The sequence below is a fragment of the Amphiprion ocellaris genome, chromosome 20 (genome assembly GCF_022539595.1).
Source record: "Amphiprion ocellaris isolate individual 3 ecotype Okinawa chromosome 20, ASM2253959v1, whole genome shotgun sequence".
NCBI classification, from domain to species: Eukaryota; Metazoa; Chordata; class Actinopteri; family Pomacentridae; genus Amphiprion; species Amphiprion ocellaris.
Window position 1 is genome coordinate 31,794,837 of NC_072785.1, and position 26,175 is coordinate 31,821,011.

Below are 26,175 nucleotides of genomic sequence, written 5' to 3' on the forward strand. Positions count from 1 at the left end.
GACTTTTGATGATAGCAGACAGATGTGATGTTTCTAAATATCCTCAGATGTTTCTTTGACTTTTCACTCCTCTATAAACTGATAGATTTATGCTAAGCTAACCGCTAACAGTCTGCATGTTTTCCGGTTTCAGGCTGAAGACGGCTCGCGACGCGGCGTCTCGTAGCGGCTACGCTCTGGCTCTGGGGGCGTTGCAGAGATACACTGGAGGAATCAGCTCACCTCAACACCTGTCCACCTGCCTGAGAGTTCTGTTCACGCTGAGCCAGGACAGCACCTCACCTGAGGTCCAGGTGGTGATTCAGCACAAGGCTCCACACTGAGATGGAAGGCTTCATATTTTAAAACATTTTAGCTCACCCATAATCAGAGAATATTTGATTATATGACAGTATAATCAAAAAATCTACAGGTGAAAATTAGTGACTCAAAAATTGTCCAAAATTTCTTGAAAATTGTTCAGAATGAATAAGAAAATGCTCAAAATTAAACAGAACTTGTCCAAAATGACACAATATTCATCCAAATTACTTGAATCTTGTCCAGATCTACTTTAAAAGTGTCAAAACTGACCCAAAATTTGACCAAATTGCTCCAAAAATTTTCCAAATTGATCCAAAATTTGACCAGATTGTCCCAAAAATTGTCCAAATTGATCCACAATTTTACCAAATTGTCCCAAAAATTGTCCAAATTGACCCAAAATTTGACCAAATTGACCCTATATTTGACCAAATTGACCCAAAATTGTCCAAATGGACCCAAAGTTTGACCAAATGAACCCAAAAATTGTCCAAATTGACTCAAAATTTCACCAAATCGACCCAAAATTTGTCCTAATTGATCACAAAATTGACCAAATCGACCCAAAAATTGACCAAAACGACTCCGAAATTGTTCCAAATGTCTTAAAACTTGTCTAAAATGAGAAAAATGTGTTGACAAATGACGTAAACAGTCCAAAATTTCTTGAAATGTGTCTAAAATGATTACAGTCTGTCTAACATGACTCTAAATGTGTCTAGGATGATTTGAAACTTCTTTATAAGGATGAAAACTTTTGGAAAATGGCTGAAAAATTGTCTAAAATTTCTTGAAAGTTGTTCAGAAATGATTTAGAACGTGATGTGGCTTTGTTCTGTTGTTTCCAGACTTTCTGTGAACCTTCAGAGGATACTTTAAAGGTTAAAATGTTGTGTTCCCCCTCCAGACCTGGTCCCTCCACAGCCTGTCCCTGGTGGTGGACCTGTCCGGCTGCCTCTATCGGACCCATGCCGAGCCGTCCTTCTCCCTCGTGCTCCGCCTGCTGCTGTCCACACCGCCCGCCCACCCCGAGGTGCACCACAGCCTGGGACGCTGCCTCCACGGCCTCATCACCTGCCTGGGCCCCGACCTGCAGGGTACGACCCTCTCACCTGCGGTTACCTAGGAGATGAGAGGTGTGTGAGTGACGGTGGTGTGTGTTTCCAGGTGACGGAGCGGCCGAGCTTCGGTCCAGCTGTCTGGTGGGATGCTCGGTGATGCAGGCCGGACCGGACTGTCTGGTTCAGGCCAGAGCCATCTCCTGTCTGCAGCAGCTGCACATGTTCTCACCTCCACATGTGAACCTGGCCAGCCTCGTACCTGCCCTCTGCGTGAGTACACCTGAGATACACCTGAGTTATACCTGAGTTACATCTGAGTTACACCTGAGATACACCTGAGTTATACCTGAGTTATACCTGAGTTACACCTGAGTTATACCTGAGTTATACCTGAGTTACATCTGAGTTACACCTGAGATACACCTGAGTTACACCTGAGTTACACCTGAGTTACATCTGAGTTACACCTGAGATACACCTGAGTTATACCTGAGTTATACCTGAGTTACATCTGAGTTACACCTGAGATACACCTGAGTTACACCTGAGTTACACCTGAGTTACATCTGAGTTACACCTGAGTTACACCTGAGATACACCTGAGTTATACCTGAGTTACATCTGAGTTACACCTGAGACACACCTGAGTTACACCTGAGTTACATCTGAGTTACACCTGAGATACACCTGAGTTATACCTGAGTTACACCTGAGTTACACCTGAGTTACATCTGAGTTACACCTGAGTTACACCTGAGTTACACCTGAGTTATACCTGAGTTACATCTGAGTTACACCTGCGATACACCTGAGTTATACCTGAGTTACACCTGAGTTACACCTGAGTTACATCTGAGTTACACCTGAGATACACCTGAGTTACACCTGAGTTACATCTGAGTTACACCTGAGATACACCTGAGTTACACCTGAGTTACACCTGAGATACACCTGAGTTATACCTGAGTTACATCTGAGTTACACCTGCGATACACCTGAGTTATACCTGAGTTACACCTGAGTTACACCTGAGTTACATCTGAGTTATACCTGAGTTACATCTGAGTTACACCTGAGATACACCTGAGTTATACCTGAGTTACACCTGAGTTACATCTGAGTTACATCTGAGTTACACCTGAGTTACACCTGAGTTACACCTGCGATACACCTGAGTTACACCTGAGATACACCTGAGTTACACCTGAGTTATACCTGAGTTATACCTGAGTTACACCTGAGTTACACCTGAGTTATACCTGAGTTATACCTGAGTTACATCTGAGTTACACCTGAGTTACACCTGAGTTACATCTGAGTTACACCTGAGATACACCTGAGTTATACCTGAGTTACATCTGAGTTACACCTGAGATACACCTGAGTTATACCTGAGTTACATCTGAGTTACACCTGAGATACACCTGAGTTACACCTGAGTTACACCTGAGTTACACCTGAGTTACATCTGAGTTACACCTGAGTTACAGCTGAGTTACATCTGAGTTACACCTGAGATACACCTGAGTTATACCTGAGTTACACCTGAGTTACACCTGAGTTACATCTGAGTTACACCTGAGTTACACCTGAGTTACATCTGAGTTACACCTGAGATACACCTGAGTTATACCTGAGTTACATCTGAGTTACACCTGAGATACACCTGAGTTATACCTGAGTTACACCTGAGTTACACCTGAGTTACATCTGAGTTACACCTGAGATACACCTGAGTTACACCTGAGTTACACCTGAGTTACACCTGAGATACACCTGAGTTATACCTGAGTTACATCTGAGTTACACCTGAGATACACCTGAGTTATACCTGAGTTACACCTGAGTTACACCTGAGTTACATCTGAGTTACACCTGAGTTACAGCTGAGTTACATCTGAGTTACACCTGAGTTACACCTGAGTTACACCTGAGTTACATCTGAGTTACATCTGAGTTACACCTGAGTTACACCTGAGTTACATCTGAGTTACACCTGAGATACACCTGAGTTATACCTGAGTTACATCTGAGTTACACCTGAGATACACCTGAGTTATACCTGAGTTACACCTGAGTTACACCTGAGTTACATCTGAGTTACACCTGAGTTATACCAGAGTTACATCTGAGTTACATCTGAGTTACACCTGAGTTATACCTGAGATACACCTGAGTTATACCTGAGTTACATCTGAGTTACACCTGAGATACACTTGAGTTACACCTGAGTTACACCTGAGTTATACCTGAGTTACATCTGAGTTACACCTGAGTTATACCTGAGTTATACCTGAGTTACATCTGAGTTATACCTGAGTTACACCTGAGTTACACCTGAGTTATACCTGAGTTACACCTGAGTTACACCTGAGTTATACCTGAGTTACATCTGAGTTACAGGCATGGCAATTTTCCGCCGTTCTGTGGAAATCTGCCGTTTTAATTTTCAAATTGATCATTTCTGTGAATCGTCCAAATCCGTTGAGAAAATTTTAGGGGGGGTGAGATATGTTTTTGTTACTCTTGCTCCCGGTTTTTGAGAAGCGCTCGGCGTTTCTCCCACAGCGTAACAGACAAAGAGAACCAGTCTAGCTCCTGCTGCATTGTAAAAGGCCTTGCGATTGGTCGAAATTGGTTAGCTGCCAACGATTGGACCAATCAAATTGCTCGATGCATTATTTTGTTACAATTCATGGCGGCATGTCCGTGTTGGAATTTTGAGCTATTGGGATCGTTTTCGGTGGAATCATGAGGTTTTTATCGAAAGATCAAGAGTCATCGGTGCTAGAAATAGATAAAAGTGTCAAAAACAAGTTCCGATGGAATTGGCTTGAGAGAAAAGTGACGGTAAAGGTGAAAAATGGTTCAAAGTATGACGAGGTGACAGAAACACTCGGACAATTTCTGAAGAAGCCAGACGTGGCTGGCAAAGCTTTTTGTGTATATTGCAAAGACTTGATTAACTATGGAAACTCTGGAAATGTACAAGTCTGACACAGCTGACTCCATAGAGGAACTGTGACATTGGAAGTGACTTTGTGATCAGTGTAGAACTCCAGTGTAAATAGTGTTAAAAGACCTATAGAACTGTAAAAAATAGTAGGACTAAATGCAGTGAGACAACATTGAAGAAAAAGTATAGTGCAGTGGTTCATTTTGCTTTCCATAACCTTGAGTGAAAATGACTCATGACAGTTTGAAACCTTGAGTCAAATATTATCAGAGTGGGTCAGTTTGCTTTAAAATAATCATTTTGATTTCTCAAGCCATGAGTCAGAAGTACTCACTATAAGTAAAATATTTAAGTCATTTAACAAAACATTGGGTATTTGACTCATGACTCAGGGCAAAATGAATCCCTGATAGTGTTTAAAGAGTGTTCTGGAAATGTAAAAAAAACTGACACAGCTGACTCCATAGAGGAAACTGTGACATTAGAAGTGACTTTGTGACCAGTGTAGAACTCCAGTGTAAATAGTGTTAAAAGACCTATAGAACTGTAAAAATTGTAGGACTAAATGCAGTGAGACAACATTGAAGAAAAAGTAAGTTAACTTTTCATCAAATTAACTTATTCATTACAATCTAGTCTTTTGTAAATCTATGCATGTTTTTCATTCCAAATCACCTCTATTTTACTGAAAACCTCTCGGCTTCAGGGGGGCTGCGCCCCCCCTGGACCCCCCCTGAGAATTGTATACCGAACATTTTCAGCTGAAATCAAAATTTGCTGTTGCCATGCCTGGAGTTACACCTGAGTACACCTGAGTTATACCTTTTAAGTATTCACCTCCCTTGGAAGTTTACTGCTTTTCAACAATTAATAAGTTTAATTTGGCTTCATGTCATGATGCTGCCACCATCATTACTTTTTTAAAATCTATGTTCACTTTGACATAAAAGAGTCTTTTATTTGTAAATTCTTGTTAAAAATGCCCAATCAAATTCACCATCATTCAATGTAGAAAAGCAGTAAAACTGGAAAACATCCCAAGAGGGGTGAATACTTTTTGTACACCCTGTAGCTGATGCTATCTGAAGAAGTACTTTAGTATGTATTTGTGTGTTTTTTGACCCTGCATTGTGTCTTACAGGAGATCTTGTTGGATTATTCCATATTGGTAGGTTGTCTTTAAGGCCTGAAGCTGCTGCTGCCTTTTATTTCTGTTCACTTCCTGTTTGGTTTGAGTTTTCTGTTGCGGTGGAGTCGGGCTGGGCGATATAAACAAATAAACACTGTAGGATTTAGCAGGATTTAGACTGACAGGATTGATTAATTCTTTAATTCATCAGCTAAAAACTTGTGTCAACGTATACAAGAAAGACTACAAACTACCGGATGAAGCATTCAGAGTGCAAATATTTCCTCTCACCAGTAATTAAGCCCATCCAGGAAGGAGTAGTGATGATTTCAGAAACACTCTGCAGCTTCATCGCAATTATTTTTTACCTGGAGGGACTCTTAAGCCGAACAGAAATAAGCCTTATTATCTAAAAATAATAAATAAGAGGTCAAATAAACATCTTCAGATCGCCCAGCTCCACTGTGGACACATTTTAACACCTGCTGGTTATGAAACACATTAGCCTTTTCTGTTGCTGTGAATCCTGTTGCACTAAATTTTAACTTTTTCTGTTCCGACATTATTAACTCACCGTTTTTGCTAAACTTTTATTTACAAAATTTACTTTGTTTTGCTTTGCATCTAATTCAATAACCACCTTAACAACAGCTCTGCCTTAAGAAATCCTCCTGTCCAGGTGGCAGGCCTGTTTTAACTTTAAATGAAGTGTTTCATCCAGACAGTTTTTTGTTACTTTTATTCAGCTGCATTATGTGAATTTGATCAAATAGTCTCATAGAGCAGCAAACACAGACCAGTTTTTAGCTTGTTGCTCAAGTAGGATAAAATATATAAATATAAAATGTGTTGTCATGATCTATTAATGTGTTTTTCTGTTTAAGAGCTTGTAAATCTTTGTTCTTTTTAAAAGTACTGGACAAAAAAAGTAATTTAAAGATGTCACTGTGGATTTGTGGAACTTATAATCTTTGTAACTTTTCATTGTGACGTTTTATGGATTATTTTACACAGTAGAAGTAATAGTTCCTTTACGTAGACATTGTCTGGAGGGAACACTGGAGAAAAGCTGCATGTTTTGCCCAGTTTTTAGCTTTAACGGGTCTAAACTGTGTGTTTTCAGGCCAACCTGTGCAGCTCCTTCCTGTGTTTACGGAGAGCTGTGGTGGCGTGTCTGAGGCAGCTCGTCCAGCGGGAGGCGCTAGAGGTCTCTGAACACGCCGTCGCTCTGGTCAAAGAGCTGCCGAGACGAGACAACACCCAACTCGGTGAGGAGAAGCTTTATGCTATTAATACAAGGTGTAGCATCATTAATGAACCATCTGAGCCTCAAAACTAGTAGGCAGCTTTAGAAAGGCAGATAAAGATGCGAGATTTTGAAGGATAATCTGTTTCTGATAAGATTAAGACACAACACACACACAAGAAAAACAAAACAGAAAGAAAACCACTAAAACCTGACACAAAACCACAAAAATGAGACACACTTTAGAGTTATAGAAACAAACATTGGTTTCCTGGATGTGTTTGTTTTCTGAACTTCAAAAAGGTCATTCTGAGTAAACTTGGACTAATTCTGGACACATTTTGGTGAATTATTGTGTCATTTTGAAGAATTTTTTTCAAGAATTTTGGATGGTTTTTGAATTATTAAACAATTTTCAAGTAGTTTTGACGATTTAATGACATTTTGAACAGTATTGAATAATTTTACACATTTCAAGCCTTTTTTTTTAAAAAAAATAGTAATTTTGAACATTTTTTGTGCATTTGGACAAGTTTTATGTCGTTTGGAACAAGTTTTAAAGTCATTTTCAAAATGTTTTGATGAATTCTGTCTGAAGCTGGAGAAAACTTCAAAAAGTGAATCCTTGGTAAATTTGGACTAATTCCGACTAATTCTGGACACATTTGGGCTAACTATTGTGTCATTTTGAAGAAGTTTTAAGTCATTTTGAGTTACTAAGCAGTTTCCAAGTAATTTTTGACAATTTAATGATGTTTTTGAACAATATTGAGTAATTTTAGACATATTTCAGGCCTTTAAAAAAAAATTGGACAAATTTTATGTCATTTTGAAGAAGTTTTTAAGTAATTTTGGGCAGTTTTTTGAGTTATTAAACTATTTTCAAGTAATTTTTGATGATTTAATTACATTTTTGAACAATATTGAGTAATTTTAGACACATTTCAGGCTTTTTTTTAAAAAAATTGAGTAACTTTGGACAATTTTTATGTCATTTCGAAGAAGTTATAATAGTAATAAATTTCAGAATTTTTAGATTAATTCTATCTAAAGCTGGAGAAAACATGTTGAGAGGTGGTTGATCAGAGCTATTATAGATGATGGAAGAAGAAACAGGGATCATCTAGAGACAGGATTCATTTTAAGTCTTAACAGATTTCTAATAAAAGTAATAAATGAGTTTTTTTGTGATTTAATTGGTGAATTAATCAGGATTCTAGTGTTTGATAAAGAATGTGTGTCTCTGCAGACGTCACCATAAAGGAAGTGGGTCTGGAAGGAGCTCTGTTCACTCTGCTGGACCGAGAGTCCGATCCAGGACTGAGGAGGGACATCCAGGAGACTCTGGTCCACATGATGGCCTCCAGCAGCAAACTGGGTCACTGGCTCAAACTCTGCAAGGACGTCCTGTCGGCAACCACCGGTGGGTCGAGGGTTTCAGGTTCTGATCTCAGGACGCTGGGGTTTGACTCGGAAACAACATCTGGTGGAGAAACTGTTTTTGTTTTGTTGTTTCAACTGCAAACTGATCAGTTATCAGGTTAATTGATCAATTGCAATTGCGATAAAATGCGAGAATATTGTAAAAAATACAGATGAAAATCTCCCAGAGCAAAGTGACGTCTACAGATGAACATTAGTCACTCAAAACTTCTCCAAAATTTCTCAGAAGATGCTCAAAATTAAGCAAAACTTGTCCTCAATGACACAATATTCATGTAAATTAAGCTACTTGAATCTTGTCCAAACTTACTTAAAAATTTCTCAACTTGACCCCAAATTTCTTGAAATGTGTCTGAAATGACAAAAACGTATCTAACATAGCTCAAAACTTGACTGAAGCTTTTACAAAATGGACAAAATAACTCAGAAATGTTTCAAAATAACTCAAAATTTGTCCATAATGTCCCAATATTCATTCAAATTACTTGAATGTTGTCCAAACCTACTTACAAATTGTCCAATCTGACCCAAAATTTGACCAAAATGACTCAGAAATTGTTCCAAATAGGTTAAAACATGTCTAAAATGAGAAAAACCGACTTAAAAAATGACTTAAACAATCCAAAATGTTCTGAATATTTGTCTAAAATGTCCAACAAAACTGTCTACCATGGCTCAAAACTTGTCAAGGATAACTTGAAACTTAAAATGACCGGAACTTTCACAAAATAACTCAAAACTTGTTTGAAATGACAAAAACTTTTAGAAAATGACTCAAACATTGTCCAAAAATTTCTTGAAAATTGTACAGAATGAATAAGAAAATGCTCAAAATTAAACAAAATGTGTCCAAAATGACACAGTATTCATCCAAATTACTTGAATCTTGTCCAAATTTACTTAAAAATGTCGAGTTTGACCCAAAATTTGACCAAACTGACCCAAAACTTGTCTAAAATGAGAAAAACTGACTAAACATTGAGTTAAACAGTCCAAAATTTCTTGAAAATTTCTTAAAATGTGCCTAAAATGTCAACAACCTGTCGAACATGGATTAAAACTTGTCTAAAATAACTTGAAACACCTCCTGAGACCCGGCCTATTCACTTATGTCCTTTATAATGGACATTATGTTCACCTGTATATTTCTGAAGTATTTGGAGTTACCCTTCCAAGCCCTATTGTATTCTGTAGGGGACATCCTGGGCTTTCCAGTGATGTGTCATGTGATGGGTTTGCATGCTGGGAACTTTACTTTTTTCCTGTATCAAGATGGCTGCTATACCAGCAACCACATTTTATGGAAAGAGGAGAGGTAAGTCAAATATTCATTATCTATTGCTATTTTTACCATGATAACTATATATATTCTTGTTCATAAACATGTTAAGAACAATATTTTTACATCTGAAAACAGTTTCGTTATTTATGTTTTGAAATAACAGGCCTTTAATGAATGTCAACTGTGGTGGACACCAGGACTATTTTAATGTAATCAATGACTGCATATTGTTGTAGGAGAAAGAAGTGAAGCAGAGAGGATTCTATACCAGATAGTAGAGGGAGATTCAGATTTGGAGCTTTCAGATGAGGAAAAGGATGCAGAAGATGAGTATCAGCCTGTGACAGATGATGATGAAGAAGGAGAAGAAGAAGATGCAGGAGAATCTGATGAGACAGAGTCAGAGCCAGAGAGGGAGCAACAAAGTCGTCGTGATCTATGATCCAGGACTAGCTTGTAGGTTTTATTTAGTTTCAGGCTAATTTATTACATTTTATCATCATGTTATATTATTGTAGTATTTGTACTATGTAAATGCTGTTAAAAATATGCAAGTTACGTAAAAATTTGCTTCTAAAGCTAGTCAATAGGGAGTCATATCACATCCATGACACTGAAATTACTGCATTAATTGAAATTGATGTGAAAAAATTTCACTGTTACTCTTTTTATTAACTTGAATTTTTTTGTGTGTTTTTTCTTGATCATCCATCATAATAGATTGACACCTGTGCTACCTGTGCTTCCTGGCTATCAAGATGACCCTAAAATTCGTGAATACTGGAGTCCAATCCAGTACTTTTCACAGTACATTGATGACAAAATCTTTGAGGATCTGGCAGCTTTTACAAATCAAAGACAGCTGCAAACTTTTTGTTCAAATTGAATGTGTTCTTGGGTGAATATCATTGTAAAGATATAATATGCTCCTTTTTTTCTCATTTTCTACATTCAGTTCTATTTTCAGGCCGATATCGTCCTGCTGTCCTCTACAATGGACATGCTGTGAAATTAAAATAAAAAATATTTTTCAAAAAATGAAAATTGTAAAGTGTTTTTTTAGGCCCAAATGGATAGGACATCACACAAAAAGAGAAATTGTAGGACACTTTTTTCCCTTGGTTCTCAGGAGGTTATTAAATGACTGAAACTTTTACAAATTGTTCAAAATAACTCAGAAGTTGTTCTAAATGGCTCAAAACTAGTTTGAAATGACAAAAACTTTTACAAAATGACTCAAAAATAGTTCCAAATGGCTTAAAACTTGTCTAAAATAATTTTAAATTTAACCAGAATTCAGTTTTCTCGGCCACAACTAAGAACAACTCACTGATGAATCCAGAAAACAAAATTATAAAACAGTGATTTTAAACATTTAATGTGTTTTGTTACAACTTCTGCATTCCCAGATGAACCGTTATGGGTCTCGGATTGTTTTCGTTTTAAACTCTCAGACAGCCGGTTGCCGTTGGAGACGAGTCAGGAGGACGACGACGGTTGCCGTGACGACGACTCGTCAGCCTTCCGAGCGCACTCAGAGAGCAGCGGTCCGTTCACGGCGCTGCGCTGGGCGACCCGACGCTTCACCGTGGAATGCGTCTGTCGGATCATTGCCCAGTGCGAGTCGGCCGACCCCGCCCACTTCGACATGGTTCTGGCTCAGGAGAGGCGGCTGCTGGAGTCCACAGGTGAGACCCGTTCACCTGGTTCACCTGGTTCTGGGTGGTTCACCTGGTTCTGATTGGTTCTGACTGGTTGTGCTTGGTTCTGATTGGTTCTGATGGGTTGTTGTTGGTTGGTTTTGGTAAGTTGTGGTTGGTTCTGTCTGGTTCTTGTTGGTTCTGATTGGTTCTGATTATTTCTGGTTGGTTCATCTGGTTCTGGCTGGTTCTGGTTGGTTCATCTGTTCCGGGTTGGTTCTGATTGGTTCATCTTGTTGTGGTTGGTTCTGGTTGGTTGTGGTTGGTTCGTTTTGGTAAGGTGTGGTTGGTTGTGGTGGGTTCATCTGGTTGTGGTTGATTCTGCTTGGTTCTGATTGGTTCTTGTTGGTTCTGGTTTCACCCCTGAGCCCCCCTCTCCTGTCCCCCTCAGACTTCCTGGTCCTCCATCTTGGAGACCTGGTCCGGATGGCCTTCACGGCCGCGACGGATCACAGCGACCCGCTGAGGCTGGCCGGACTCCAGACGCTGCTGGTGATCATCAGACGGTTCTCCTCCATCCCAGAACCAGAGTTCCCGGGTCACGTGATCCTGGAGCAGTACCAGGCCAACGTAAGAACCCAGAACCGAACCGTCACCAAGACGACTCCAACAGGAGTCAGGAAATAGAAAGCTGATAATAATTACTCAAGTCCAAAACGTGCCAAATGACTCAAAAATGTTTCCGTAGAATTCAAATTGGTTGAAAATTACTTAAAAATTGTGTAAAATTATTTGCCACTTAACCAAATGGCTGAAACTTTTATAAAACTGTCCAAAATTTCTTGAAAATTGTTCAGAATGAAATGTTTTTTTAAATGCTCAAAATTACGCAAAACTTGTCCAAAATGACACAATATTCATCTAAATTACTTGAATCTTGTCCAAACTTGCTTAAAAGTTGTTCAAACTGACCCAAAACTTGTCTAAAATGGGGGAAAAAAAGTGCCTTAAACAACCTGTCTAACATGACTCAAAACTTGTCTAGTATGACTTGAAATTTTTTTAAAATGATGAAAACTTTTACAAAATGGCTCAAAAACTGTCCAGAATTTCTTGAAAATTGTCCAGAATGAATAAAAAAATGCTCAAACTTAAATAAAACTTGTCCAAAAGGATAAAATATTCGTCTATAGTACTATAATCTTGTCCAAAGTTACTTAAAAATATTCCAAACTGACCCAAAATTTGTCAAAATCACTAAGAAATTGTTCCAAATGGCTTAAAATATGTTTAAAATTAGAAAAACTGACTTAAAAATCAATTCAGCAGTCCAAAGGTTCATGGAATGTGTCTAAAATGACAACAACCAGTCTAACATGACTCAAAACTTGTCTAATATGACTTGAAACTTGTCCAATTTGACCCAAAATTTGCCCAAAGCGATTCAGAAATTGTTCCAAGTGGCTTAAAACTTGTCTAAAATAAGACAAATGTGTCGAAAAATGACCCAAACAGTCCAAAATTTCATGAAATGTGTCTGAGTTGGTAACAACCTGTCCAAAATGACTCAGAAATTGTTCCAAATGGCTTAAAACTTGTTTAAAATGACCAAAACATTTACAAAATGACTCAGAAATTGTCCAGTTTGACCCAAAATTTGACCAATTAAATAAATAAATAATTGCTGAAGTAGAAATTGTACCAAATGACTCAGAACTTGTGTTGAAAAATGTTTCAGTAGTTCAAAGTTCAAAGTGGAAATTACTTAAAAATTGTGTAAAATTATTTGCAGCTTATTTGAAATTACTCAAATCTTGTTCAAAATTAGGAAAGAATTCAAATTGAATGAAAAATTGTCCAAAATAAAATGGTTCAAAATAAGTTAAAATGGTCTGGAATTATCAGAAATCTGTCCAGAGTGATTAAAACATGTTTGATATAGGATCAATTTGTCCAAAATTATAATTTTTCTTTTTAGGTGTTGTGGACAAATGTCAAGTTATTTTGGTTACTGTTTTCAACCCTATTTTTATTGTTTTATTTTTGTGTAATATTTAGTGTTTTTGTTTTTTTAAAATATTTTTATTTGTATTATTTTGTGCTTTCTTATATTGTCTTATTTTTGTGTATTATTTAATGTTTTTGTTTTTTTAAATATTTTGTTATTTTTATTATTTAGTTTTTTATGTTGTTTTATTTTATGTATTTTATTTTGTTTTTTGTTTTTAGATTTTTTATTTGATGTGTATTGTGTTTTTGTTTTTTTTAATTTGTATCATTGTATGTTTTTGCTTGTTTTTATATTATTTTATGTGCATTAATTTATGTTTTTGTTTGTTTTTCTATTATTTTGTTTTAGGTGTATTATTTTGTGCTTTTGTTTTTATATTATTTTGTTCTTGTTTGTTTCTTATATTTCTGTCAGTGTTTTAATTTTCCCTGAGGCGTCAAGATTGTTGTTTTATGTAAAGAAGCTTCATGTTTATGGACTGATGCTGGTGCTTTCAGGTTGGAGCTGCTCTCAGACCAGCCTTCAGTCCTGATGCTCCTCCCGACGTCACCGCTAAGGCCTGCCAGGTGATCAATAATCACCAACAACAGCCCCATCGCTGCCTGATAACCTGACGTTAACTCCGCCTCCTCTCCTCTCCAGGTGTGCAGCGCCTGGATCGCGAGCAGCGTCGTCAGCGACCTCAGAGATCTCCGCCGCGTACACCAGCTGCTGGCCTCCTCATTGGCCAAAGTCCAGAGTGGGCGGGACCCCAGCAGCCAGCTGTACAACGAGGCCGCCGCTACCATGGAGACGCTGGCTGTTCTCAAAGCCTGGGCCGAGGTGAGGCAGTGATGTCAGGATTATTTACTCTGATCATTAAATTTTTCCTATATCTTTTATATTTTGCCAAATATTACTTAAAACTTGTCCAAAATTACACAAAATTTGATCCAAAATGACAAAAACATTCCCAAAACAAGTCAAAAATTGGCCAAAATGGATAACTCATTCCTCCACCAGGGAACCACGTAGGAGAAGAGTCCAGCTATGGACCGGCCCTGTTGTAGAGGTTGGATCAGCAACCTGTGGCTGGCTTGAAATTTGTCCAGAGTTACTGAAAGTTGGTCTAAAATTACCTCCAACTTCTCCAAAATTACTCAAAATTTGTCCAAAATAACTTACAAATTGTCGAACATTACTTGAAGCATGTCTAAAATAACTTAGAAGTTGTCCAAAATAACTTGAGACTTGTCCAAAATGACTTGAAACTTGTCCAAAATAACTTGACTTGTCCAAAATAACTTGAAACTTGTCCAAAATGACTTGACTTGTCCAAAATAACTTAAAACTTGTCCAAAATGACTTGAAACGTGTCCAAAATTACTTAACAGTTGTCCAAAATAACATAAAACTTGTCCAAAATGATTTGAAACGTGTCCAAAATAACTTACAACTTGTCGAAAATGACTTAAAGCATGTCCAGAATGACTTAAAACTTGTCTAAAATAACTTAAAAGTTGTCCAAAATGACTTGAAACTAGTCCAAAATAACTTAAACCTTGTCCACAATTGACCCAAAATTCCTTGAAATGTGTCTATAATGACAACAACTGGTCTAACATGACTCAAAACTTGTCTAGAATAACTTGAAACTTGTTTAAAATGACTCAAAAATTGTCAGATTTGACCCAAAATTTGTCCAAAACGACACAGAAAATGTTCCAAATGGCTTAAAAATTGTTTAAAATGACTTCAAATTTGACAAAATTTGACAAAAATTATGTTTTATCGGCCAGATTGTCCAAAATGACAACAAAAACATCTAAAAGGACTTGAAAATGTGTTCTAAATAACTTGAATAACTTTTTCTTTTATCATTGTGGATGTTGTGTTGTTCCTGCAGCAGATTATTGTTTTAGGGTGTTCATCTTTACAGACAAAATGATAATAATAATAATTTATTACACTTTGAGCTGCATGATTTTGTCAGAAACAGATGTCACCATATTTAGCTTTTCTGCTATATAGATTGTGATAAAAGAAAAAGAAAATTACTTAAGTCACTGTTTTTTATGCTGCAAAAACAACAGTGGTTGCACCAAATTTCCATAATAGAACTTACATATTAAAACCTGAAACCCTATAAAAGTGTGTAAACTGTGTGAGGTTCTATCTGGATTCTAAGCGCTGCACACATAAACGTTTTTTCACAGACAGTAAACGAAATCTAGCTGAACTGATTTCCAGCTGAAACGTCCTCCTGGTTTCCGTTTGTTTCTCAGGTTTACATCGTAGCAGTGGAGAGCAGCAGACTGAAGGAGAGTCCTGATAGGTCGGCCGACGGGTCCGTCTCCTCCTCGACCAATGACGGCTCAGGCTGCGAGTCGGGAGGGGCGGGGCTCCTGAAGCTGGTCCAATCAGATCTGTCGACGCTGAGCCGTCTGTGGTTGGCGGCACTGCAGGATTACGCTCTGCTGACCCTCCCCCAGGAGAACACTGCTCAGATACCTGCATCAGGTGGGACGAGGACGAGGTTTCTATAGCAACGGCCCTCATGTACTGCAAAGTTTCATTTAAAACAAAACTCATCTAAACTCATCTTGGGGTTAATTATGAAGATGGTTGCTTCCTTCTTCCACAAAAAGTGACAAAAAATTGGCTTAATCAAGAATTGTCAAAACTGAAAACATTTGTCCAAAACTAATCAGAATTTGTCCAAAATAAGTTAAAACTTGTCCAGAATAACTTGAAACTTGTCCAAAAAGGTTTGAAATGTGTCCAAAATGGCTTAAAACTTAAAAAAGTCTCTTAAGTGACTCCTAACTTGTGACGTTCCAAAATTGAGTTAAAATTGTGCCAGATGGTTCAAAATGTGTCAAGAAGAAAGTCCAGAGCTGTCCTAAATGACTTGAAAATTATCTAAAGAATTCCACAGATCCTACAAAAACTTGTCCAAAATATCTCAGTGACCCAAAATGTTTCTGAAATTACTCAGTATTTGTTCAGGATGGCAAAAACAAACCCAAAACTGCTCCAAAATTGTCCAAAATGACAAGAAAAGTTGTCTCAAATCACTCAAATTTTCTTCAAAACTCTCTGAAATTTTGTCCAAGTAGAGAAACTAGGTGCAAAAATAACTCAAAAACATTTATCAAAATGTCTCAAAGTTTGTTCAAAGGAATTTTACATTTTCACTGTTTCTTCCTCTTTAATGTCTTATTTTTGGGTGTTTTCACTGTTATTGTTCTGTTACTATGCAGAGACAGGAGATGTTGGGAAACAGAGCAGAGGAGTAACATTCAGTAAAGATCTCAGCGACTAGAATCACACTAGAGAATCTTAAACTAGTTCTACCTTAATGACAGTAAATAGTTTCTCTGAGGAGACCAGGTTTAGGATTCTCTGAAGAGGTTCAGCAGCAGTAACTCTACTATTCAGTGATGTTTTCAGCTTCCTGCAGACTTAATAATCTGTTTCTCCTGGTGTTTCTCTGGTGTTTCTCTGGTGTTTCTCCTGGTGTTTCTCTGGTGTTTCTCTGGTGTATCTCTGGTGTTTCTCCTGGTGTTTCTCTGGTGTTTCTCTGGTGTATCTCTGGTGTTTCTCTGGTGTTTCTCCTGGTGTTTCTCCTGGTGTTTCTCTGGTGTTTGTCCTGGTGTTTCTCCTGGTGTTTCTCCTGGTGTTTCTCTGGTGTTTGTCCTGGTGTTTCTCCTGGTGTTTCTCCTGGTGTATCTCCTGGTGTTTCTCCTGGTGTTTCTCCTGGTGTATCTCCTGGTGTTTCTCTGGTGTTTCTCTGGTGTTTCTCCTGATGTTTCTCTGGTGTTTCTCCTGGTGTTTCTCTGGTGTTTGTCCTGGTGTTTCTCCTGGTGTTTCTCTGGTGTTTCTCCTGGTGTTTCTCTGGTGTTTCTCCTGGTGTTTCTCTGGTGTTTGTCCTGGTGTTTCTCTGGTGTTTCTCCTGGTGTTTCTCTGATGTTTCTCCTGGTGTTTCTCTGGTGTTTCTCCTGATGTTTCTCCTGATGTTTCTCTGGTGTTTCTCCTGGTGTTTCTCCTGGTGTTTCTCTGGTGTTTCTCCTGGTGTTTCTCCTGATGTTTCTCTGGTGTTTCTCCTGGTGTTTCTCTGGTGTTTGTCCTGGTGTTTCTCTGGTGTTTCTCCTGGTGTTTCTCTGGTGTTTCTCCTGGTGTTTCTCTGGTGTTTCTCCTGATGTTTCTCCTTCAGGAGGAGCTTTCTACACAGCAGAGACGGTGAACCAGGCCAGAGCTCATTACTCGTCCTGCTGGGCTCCGGTTCTTCAGGCCTCGTCTCTCTGGCTGCACAGCTCAGGTCAGATCTGATCCAGGATCCTCGTCTTTAGCTGAACACCTGTACAGGTGTGTTAACATGTCGCCATCTCTGCAGGCTTCCTCATGGCAGATGACACACCTGCCACCCTATCCAGACCGGCCACGCCCACCTCCATGGGCCACACTGGCTCAGTGGGCGGAGCCAAGAGTCCCGAAGACGTCAACACCGACAGGCTGCACCTGATACTGGGTAGGAACCTGGTTTTATTACAGACGTCTGCAGGTCAGAAACTGTAGTCATTACCCCAGACCATAACTTTTCTATTTTCAGGGATCAGTGTGGAGTTTCTCTGCTCTCCACATTCTGAGGACCAGATGGAGAACATCACTTCCTGTCTCAGAGCTCTGCAGGCGCTGCTGGACGTCTCCTGGCCCCGAGCAAAGATCGGAAACGACCAGGTTAGAAACACCTGGGTCTCAATCCAGACCAGATTCAGCTGACTTAAAAAAACTTGACTTAAAATTATCTAGAATCGCTCAGACGTCCAAAATAATTTGCTTGAAACTTGTAAAAAAAAATCACTTAACATTGTTCAAAATGGCAAACATTTGTCCAAAATAACACAACTCTTTGAAAAATTACAAATAGTTTGTCCAAAATGACGCAACATTTGGCAAAAATGATTTAAAGCTTGTCCAAAATGGCACAAAAATTGTCCAAACTAACTTTAAATTGATCCAAAATGCCAAAAATTTCTCCAGAACAAGTCAAAAATTGGCCAAAATTAGTCAAATATTGCATAGCTTGACATGAATCTTGTGGCAGACTTGAAACTTGTCCAAAACCTTTGAAATTTGTTCAAATTGAAAAACATTTGTCCAAAATAACTCAACACTTGGCAAAAATGTCTGAAAATCTGTGCAAAATGACTCAAAAAAGGTTGAAAATGACTTAACCATCTGTTCAGAGTGACTAAATTGGTATAAAATGACATGAAACTTGTCCATGATGACTTGAAATTTGTCCAAAACAAGTAAAAACTTGGCCCAAATTACTCACATTTTGGACAAAATTACATGAAAGTTGTTGAAAATGACTCAGGTTTTTCAAAATGACAAAAACCCATCTAAAAGGATTTTAAGATGTGCTGTCAATAACTTTAAACCGATTAGAAATTATGTGGAAACTGTCCAAGATGCCGTGAAACTTGTTGAAAATGAGGTGAAAAAGATGAGCAGGTCCTTCTGTTACATCTATAAACCTGCTGGTGTTCAGACTCGTTGTTCTGACGCTGTAACTCCGTGATTATCTCCAGGCTCTGAGCGTGGAGCTGCTCAGCGTCCTCCACAGACTGATGGTGACCAGAGAGTCGGCGTCCGTTCAGCTCGCCGTGTTGGATTTACTGCAGCAGATCGTGACGGCGGCTCAGGAGCACGTCAGGGAGAAACGTCACTCTGCTGAAGGTAAACACAGAATTATTTTATTAATATAATGATAATAAAGTCCTCAGACTCCAGCTGAGCGTCTCTGTTTGTCCTCAGTGGACGACGGAGCTGCAGAGAAGGAAACGCTGCCAGAGTTCGGAGAAGGACGAGACACCGGAGGTTTGATTCCCGGTCGATCGCTGGTGTTCGGAGCTCTGGAGCTCTGCCTCTGCGTTCTGGTCCGGAAACTCCCACAGCTGAGTCCAAAACTGGCCGGGACCAGTCCGACCGGTAAGAAAGGAAGAGGAGTCGATCGAGAAAAATTATTGACTCAAGAATGACTCGACCATCTGTTCAGAATCACAAAATGGCATGAAACTTGTCCCTGACGACTTGAAATTTTCCCAAAACAAGTAAAAACTAATTAATGACATTTCACAATCATTTGAAACCTGTTGAAAATGACTCAGATGAAATGACAAAAATGACAAAAACCTATGTAAAAGAATTTTAAAACTTGACCAATAAGAAAATCAATCAATACCTCATCTATAACCTCCTGAGAATCACCTGGTTCTTCATCTCCAGTAACTTTATTAATGACCAGAGTTCTACCTTCATACTGGGAATATTTCCAGAGTTCCAGGTCCTTGAAGTCCGTAAAGGTGGGTTCAGATTTATCACTTTTGAGCTTCATAATTTCATCAGTACAGCAGATAAACCCCTTAGTTTAGAGATTCAGGGAGACGGGGACAAAACAGCGAATAAATGTGGAAACTAAAGGGTTCTAGAGAAGTTCAATTTGTCAGAAATGACACGAAAATTGTAAAAAAGTTAATGAAAACTTACAACTACTTTGTTTAGAATTATTAATGAAATTGTCAACAACTCAGAAATTGTCTAAAATGACTTAACTTAATGACTTACTGGCTGAAATTACTTAATATTTGTCTAAAAATGATTTAACAACTGTTCAAAGTGACTGAAAATTTGCTCTGAATGACTGAAATTTGACCAAAATGACTCAAAAATTTTCCAAAATGACTCGAAATTTGTTCAAAATCACTTTGAATTTGTCTGAAATTCCTGGAAAACTGTCCAAAGTTACTCAGAACTGGACCAGAATTATTCAAAAATAATTCAAAAATTTGTCCAAAATTACAGTTACAGATGTTCCAAAATTATTTAAAATTTGTCCACAATTACTTCAAATTTCACACATTGCAGATTTTTCACACTCATATCTTGCCAGCCACCAAAGTTTTTCTTGCAGTAAATTTTTATTCTCTGGTTTGATCAAAACTGTGTTTTTGCATGTGTACCTGTCTGTGTGTGTGTCTGTGTGTGTGTCTGTGTGTGTCTGTGTGTGTCTCTGTGTGTGTGTTTCTATGTGTGTGTCTGTGTGTGTCTCTGTGTGTGTCTCTGTGTGTGTGTCTGTGTGTGTCTGTGTGTGTCTCTGTGTGTGTGTTTCTATGTGTGTGTCTGTGTGTGTCTCTGTGTGTGTGTGTGTGTGTCTGTGTGTGTCTCTGTGTGTGTGTTTCTATGTGTGTGTTCAGGTTGTGGTTCTTCAGCCTGGACTCTGACTGACAGCGATTGTCGTCTCGTGTCCTCTGCGGTTTCTGTCCTCTCTGAGCTGCCGTCCATCTGCTCTCCTGAAGGTCAGAACTTCAACCTCCTCATGCTAGCTGCTAACGTTAGCGCTCCTCAGTATCAGCCTCTCTGATTGGGCCGTTTCTGTCCTCTGTACAGGAAGTGTCTCCATCCTCCCCACAGTCCTCTATCTGCTGCTGGGGGTCCTCAGAGAGCTGGTACACCAGCCCAGCACACACACAGGTAACACACACACACACACACACACACACACACACACACACACTGGACTGGATTTGTTCTAATTCCTGTAATAAATTTCCCAGGTGCCCCGGCGGCAGCCTCCGGAGTGGGTCTGGGTTTGGTGGTTCAGGCGACTCTTCGGGCCCTGAAGTCGGTTCTGACGTCTCCGATGAGTCGACAGGAGAAAAGTCGAGGAGCCTGGAAGCTGCTGCTGAGATCAGCTCTGAACACTCTGCTGATTCTCTGGGACTCTGGTAGTTGTTTCTATTCACATAGAAACTCTCTTTAGACTTATTAACCCTCCTGTTGTCTTCATTTACAGGCACCAAAAAATATTGTTTCCTTGTCTGAAAAAAATCCAAAAATTCAGCAAAAAAATTCCACAAATTTCTGAAAATTTGCAGAACCTTCAGGAAGAAAATTCCAATAATTCCTTAAAAGTTTCCCTTAAAAATTTTATTTTTAAAAAATCCCTCAAATTTGGCAAGAAAATTCTTGTCAATATTTTCAAAAAATTAGTCAAAGTCTTCAAAAAAATGCTAAAAATATCTAAGGTGATTCCATATATATCAGTAAAACTAATAATATTTTCTTTAAGAACATTCACATAAAAATCAACTGAAGTTCGCTGGATTTTGGTTGAGTTTTTTGTGAATGTTCTTAAGAAACATTTTTAACATTTCTTTTTTTCCACCAAAAAATGTTCACAGATTTCCCAAAAATGTTGAAAATGTGGACATCAGAAGTTTCACTGTGAAAATATTTTTTTTCCCACATTTTCAAAGTTTAAAACGAGTCAGTTTTGACCTGCAGGACGACATGAGGGTTAATGACTGTTTCAGGCACTCAGCTGTGTTTAAATCCATCAGAGTGGACCAAAAACATGTTAAATTTAACGTCCATGAAGCTGCAAAAACCCTGTAATACAGCCGTTAACGCAACGATTAGTTACAACTAGTCTGATATTTTATTTGAATACTAACTGATTGTGTTCATATGTCCCAAAAGCATTTGAAATGGAATTATTTTTTTTAAAAATTGTCCAAAATAAATCAGAATTTATCGAAGAGAAAAATGTATATAAAATGACTGGAAACTTGGCAAAAAGACTCAAATTTGTCTAAGATGACTCAATATTTGTCCAAAATGACTTTGAAATCATCCAAAATTACAGAAATTTGTCCTTTTAGACTCAAAACTAGTCCACAATGAGTCAGACATTTCCAAATTACTCAAAATGACTTGAGATTTGTCTGAAATTATTCCAAAATTGTCCAAAATAGATCTAAATTCTTCCATGACGACAAAACCTGCACAGATTGACTTGAAACATGTCAAAAAAGACTCAAAGCCTTGTCCGGAATGACAGAAAATTGTCCAGATCACTGAATCATGTGAAATGTGTTGAAAATGACAACGCAGTTCTACAAAGTGACTTGATATTTGTTCCAAAATTGTTCAGCTAGTGTCCAGAATGAAACAAAATTTATGGAGAAAAACCTGTTCAAAGTGACGTGAAACTTGGCAACAAAAAGACTAAAATTTGTTGAAGATGACTCAAGATTTGTCCAAAAGGTCTTTGAAATTATCCAGAATTACTCAAATTTGTCCAAAATAACTTTAACCTTGTACACAATTGAATCACAATTCTTCCATAATGAAAAAAACCTGCACAGACTGATTTGAAATGTGTCAAAAAATCTCAAAACTTGTCCAGATTACTAAATGTTTTTAAATTTGTCCAAGATGACTAAACTTTTGTCCAACAATTGTCTAGATAGTGTCCAGAATGAAGCAAAATTTGTGGAGAAAAACCTGTTCAAAGTGACATGAAACTTGTCAAAAAAGACTCAAACTTTTCTAATAAAACTAAAAATGACTACATTTTGTCTAAAATAACTACAATTTGTCCAAAATAGTGGAAATTAACATATGTTCCGAGCAACTTAAATTGGCACAAAATGACATCAAACTTGCCAGCGAAGATTTGAAATTTGTCCAAAACAAGTAAAAACTTGGCCCAAGTTACTCACTTTTTGCACCCAACCTAAATCATTTGAAACCTGTTGACAATGAAAGGATAAAATGATTTCAAAATGTGCTCTAAATGCCTTGAAAATTATTCATTACTCAGAAATTGTCCAAAATGACTTGAAACTTGTTTAAAATGACCTGAAGACGATCAGCAGGTTGGTGTTCAGGTTTGTCCAATGAAACTAAAAATGTGCAATAACTAAAGTGATCTTAAATCCCTAAAACTGGTCCAATCTGTCGTCAGGTTCGTCGGACTGCGTCGTGGACCAGATCAGCCTCCTCACTGCTCTCACCGTCTTCCTGCTGTCGGCCGGTCCAGATGTTTGCATCATGGAGCCTCTGCACGCGCTCAGTCTGCAGCGCTTCACCGCCAGCATGGAGTCCAAAGACCCGCTGGTCAGTACCAGAACCAAACTGGGTCCTGAAGGTTCTGTCACCAGCAGTCAGGGTTTTATCATCATTTAGTCCAACGCTGCTGTGAGATCCAACTTTAAATCACTTCAAACGGTTTCAGTTCATTAAGTTTAAACACAAAACATCTATAAAAGCTGCAGACATGTTTAATTCTGCGGTAAAACATAAAAACTCAACATGAAGAGTTTCCAGTCGACATTAAGGAGTTCCTCCATGTTGTTTCCAGATGTTAAAGGATGCTTTATTTCTTCCTGCTGGGTTTTTATTCGTGTGTCTGTTGTGTCTTTGTGGTTGGAGTGACTTTAAACTCTTCACCCTCCGTTACAGAGATTCAGAGAAACGACAACAAAACCCTGCAGCTTTACAAAAGAAAAGATTTTTACTTGAATTATTTTTAGTTTTCAGTTTGACTGAAGGGCACCCTGTGAGCCATTATAAGGACAGTCTCATGTCGTTTCAGTTTGATAGTTGGTTGTCCAAAACAATTTAGAATTTGTCTTCAGTTACTTACAAAATGTACAAAGTGAGTCCAAAAAATTGCAGAGCGACAAAAATATGTTTAAAATCAGTTAAAAATTGTTCAAACTGACTTGATAGTTGCTTAAAAGGACCCAGTAAATGTTAGCTATAACAGAAAATTATCCAAAATTACTCAAAGATTTGCGCAGAATTACTTGAAACTTTTCTAAAGTTACTCAAAAAATTGCCCAAAAGAACAAAAACATTTCCAGAATGACTTGCTAAACATTTAAAAAGGACTCAATGACCAAAATGACAGAAAAAAAAACATAAAATTACTCAAAAATTGTCAAAAATAACTCAAGTTTCTCCAAAATAACTTGTCCAGAATGACCCAGATTTAATCAAAAATGACAAAAACTTGATTTTCACAGAATAACAAAAATGTGTTCAAAATGATTTAAAAAACTGTTCTAGAATGACTCAGATGTTGTCCAAGATACCAAATGTCTCAAAACCTTAACAAATAAATCCAAACGTGCCCAAAGTGCCTCTAAATTGCTCAGAATGGCTCGGATTTGGTCCAAAATGACAAACTTGAGAATCAGAATGTCAGTGATTCCTGTAAACATCCATGTTTTGGAATGCTGCAGAAAACTTAAATGTTTTTATCATGTAATTAGTCAAACATTCCTCCAAGGTAACAAGAAACATTAAACACGTAAACCACACAGTGAATAAAACCACAAAAATGGCAAATAAAACCAATGAAACAGTGAATAAAACCAATGAAACAGTGAATAAAACCAATAAAACAGTAAATAAAACCACAGAAACTGTGAATAAAACGATTAAACAGTGAATAAAACCAATAAACAATGAACAGAACCATTAAAACAGTGAATAGAACCGATAAACAGAGTTCTTCCTCCTGAACTTGGAGGTGATTTCATAGATTCAATGTCGCCTCCAGTTTCATCTCAGTGATTTAAAATTTTCAGACTTTTAAACATAGCGCTGACCCGGTTCAGATCCCAGAATACCCAGCAGGTAGACTTCCTGTCCCAGTATGGAGGTAGACTTCCTGTCCCAGTATGGAGGTAGACTTCCTGGCCCAGTATGCAGGTAGACTTCCTGTCCCAGTATGCAGGTAGACTTCCTGTCCCAGTATGGAGGTAGACTTCCTGTCCCAGTATGGAGGTAGACTTCCTGTCCCAGTATGGAGGTAGACTTCCTGTCCCAGTATGGAGGTAGACTTCCTGTCCCAGTATGGAGGTAGACTTCCTGTCCCAGTATGGAGGTAGACTTCCTGTCCCAGTATGGAGGTAGACTTCCTGTCCCAGTATGGAGGTAGACTTCCTGTCCCAGTATGCAAGTAGACTTCCTGTCCCAGTATGCAGGTAGACTTCCTGGCCCAGTATGGAGGTAGACTTCCTGGCCCAGTATGCAGGTAGACTTCCTGTCCCAGTATGCAGGTAGACTTCCTGTCCCAGTATGGAGGTAGACTTCCTGTCCCAGTATGGAGGTAGACTTCCTGTCCCAGTATGCAGGTAGACTTCCTGTCCCAGTATGGAGGTAGACTTCCTGGCCCAGGCCATCCTCCAGCTGGTTTCCCTCCAGTAGAACCAGCACTAACTGGTCTGTGTTCTGGTCCAGGTGGTGAGTCGATGCTACCAGCTGCTAACGTCGGTGTTTCAGGCTCCTCCGGCCGTCTCCATCCCGTTTATCCAGGCCCTGGGCCCGGTTCTGGTCCGGTTCCTGCAGGTAAAGAACCGTCATTCAGCTCTTCATGGACTTTAATGAGTGTATCCTAGAAATAAAACATCTATGTCAGGATCCAGGCGTTAAATACAGTAAACTATAGAGGCGAGTACCTGGGAAATATCAGTTACAGGATCAATGATTACAACTGTGACCTCTCATTATTTCAGTCTTTAAAGACACCGATATGTTCAAGAACATTTTGTAAATTGTAAAGATGTCTGACATTCAACAACATGAACACTAAAATATTTAATTGATGTTTATGAAAGTAAAATAATGTAAGTAAATTTAAGTTAACTGATAAAATCTCAGTATTTTTATTTCTCAGCTGGTAAAAATCCAAAAAGATGTGATTTTATAAAATCCTTTATCAACAAGCTGCTGATGTTTAACCAATAAAACAGAATAAAAGCAATTCAATCGTGACTTAAATTCAGGTTCCTGGTGTTTCTGATCTTCAGCAGGTGGAACGACGTCGCCCTCAGAGTCCAGAAGAACTAAACGGAGTTCTGGAAGGAATCAGAGCCATGGAGGCTTTAATCCAGACAGCAGAGGAGACACAGCGTCAGTAGCACAGTACTGTGCAGTACTGCACAGTACTACACAGTACTACACAGTACTGCACAGTACTACACAGTACTGCACAGTACTACACAGTACTGCACAGTACTACACAGTACTGTACAATCTTCAGCTGTTTACTGTTTTATTTTGTTTTCTGGATCAATCGTTGAGTTTTTTCCAGTAATGTTGGACCATTTTAGAGTAATTTTAAATATTTTTTTTCCCCCCAAATGTCAAACTTTAAAACGAGTCAATTTGACCTGCAGGACAACATGAGGGTTAATGTATTCTTACCTTCCAGGTAATATTTGAGTCGTTTATTTTGGACTAATGTGTCGTTTTAAACAAGTT

At 38.4% G+C, this 26,175-nt stretch overlaps 1 protein-coding gene and 1 long non-coding RNA gene across 13 annotated transcripts in view; both read left to right on the forward strand.

Moving 5' to 3' along the window:
• The window catches only part of heatr5a (HEAT repeat containing 5a), a 58,444-nt gene that overhangs the window by 21,340 nt on the left and 10,929 nt on the right, over positions 1–26,175 (forward strand). For 4 of the 12 annotated variants that reach the window (XM_055005629.1, XM_055005627.1, XM_055005628.1 and 1 more), the window contains exons 19-40: positions 134–293; positions 1,211–1,400; positions 1,471–1,634; positions 5,462–5,488; positions 6,573–6,717; positions 7,945–8,118; positions 10,830–11,108; positions 11,512–11,690; positions 13,569–13,637; positions 13,714–13,893; positions 15,336–15,570; positions 17,267–17,371; positions 17,447–17,581; positions 17,663–17,790; positions 18,648–18,795; positions 18,874–19,047; positions 20,313–20,414; positions 20,506–20,589; positions 20,673–20,846; positions 22,868–23,019; positions 25,153–25,260; positions 25,722–25,824. In XM_055005629.1, the coding sequence (XP_054861604.1) occupies positions 134–293; positions 1,211–1,400; positions 1,471–1,634; positions 5,462–5,488; positions 6,573–6,717; positions 7,945–8,118; positions 10,830–11,108; positions 11,512–11,690; positions 13,569–13,637; positions 13,714–13,893; positions 15,336–15,570; positions 17,267–17,371; positions 17,447–17,581; positions 17,663–17,790; positions 18,648–18,795; positions 18,874–19,047; positions 20,313–20,414; positions 20,506–20,589; positions 20,673–20,846; positions 22,868–23,019; positions 25,153–25,260; positions 25,722–25,824 (3,215 nt within the window). The remainder of the gene's footprint in view (positions 1–133; positions 294–1,210; positions 1,401–1,470; positions 1,635–5,461; positions 5,489–6,572; positions 6,718–7,944; positions 8,119–10,829; positions 11,109–11,511; positions 11,691–13,568; positions 13,638–13,713; positions 13,894–15,335; positions 15,571–17,266; positions 17,372–17,446; positions 17,582–17,662; positions 17,791–18,647; positions 18,796–18,873; positions 19,048–20,312; positions 20,415–20,505; positions 20,590–20,672; positions 20,847–22,867; positions 23,020–25,152; positions 25,261–25,721; positions 25,825–26,175) is intronic. The other 8 variants (XM_055005634.1, XM_055005635.1, XM_055005632.1 and 5 more) reach the window with 6 other exon arrangements.
• Positions 8,125–10,464, forward strand: LOC129347716 (uncharacterized). The gene is made up of 2 exons (XR_008599952.1): positions 8,125–9,876; positions 10,141–10,464. It is a non-coding gene; the product is annotated as an uncharacterized LOC129347716 (long non-coding RNA).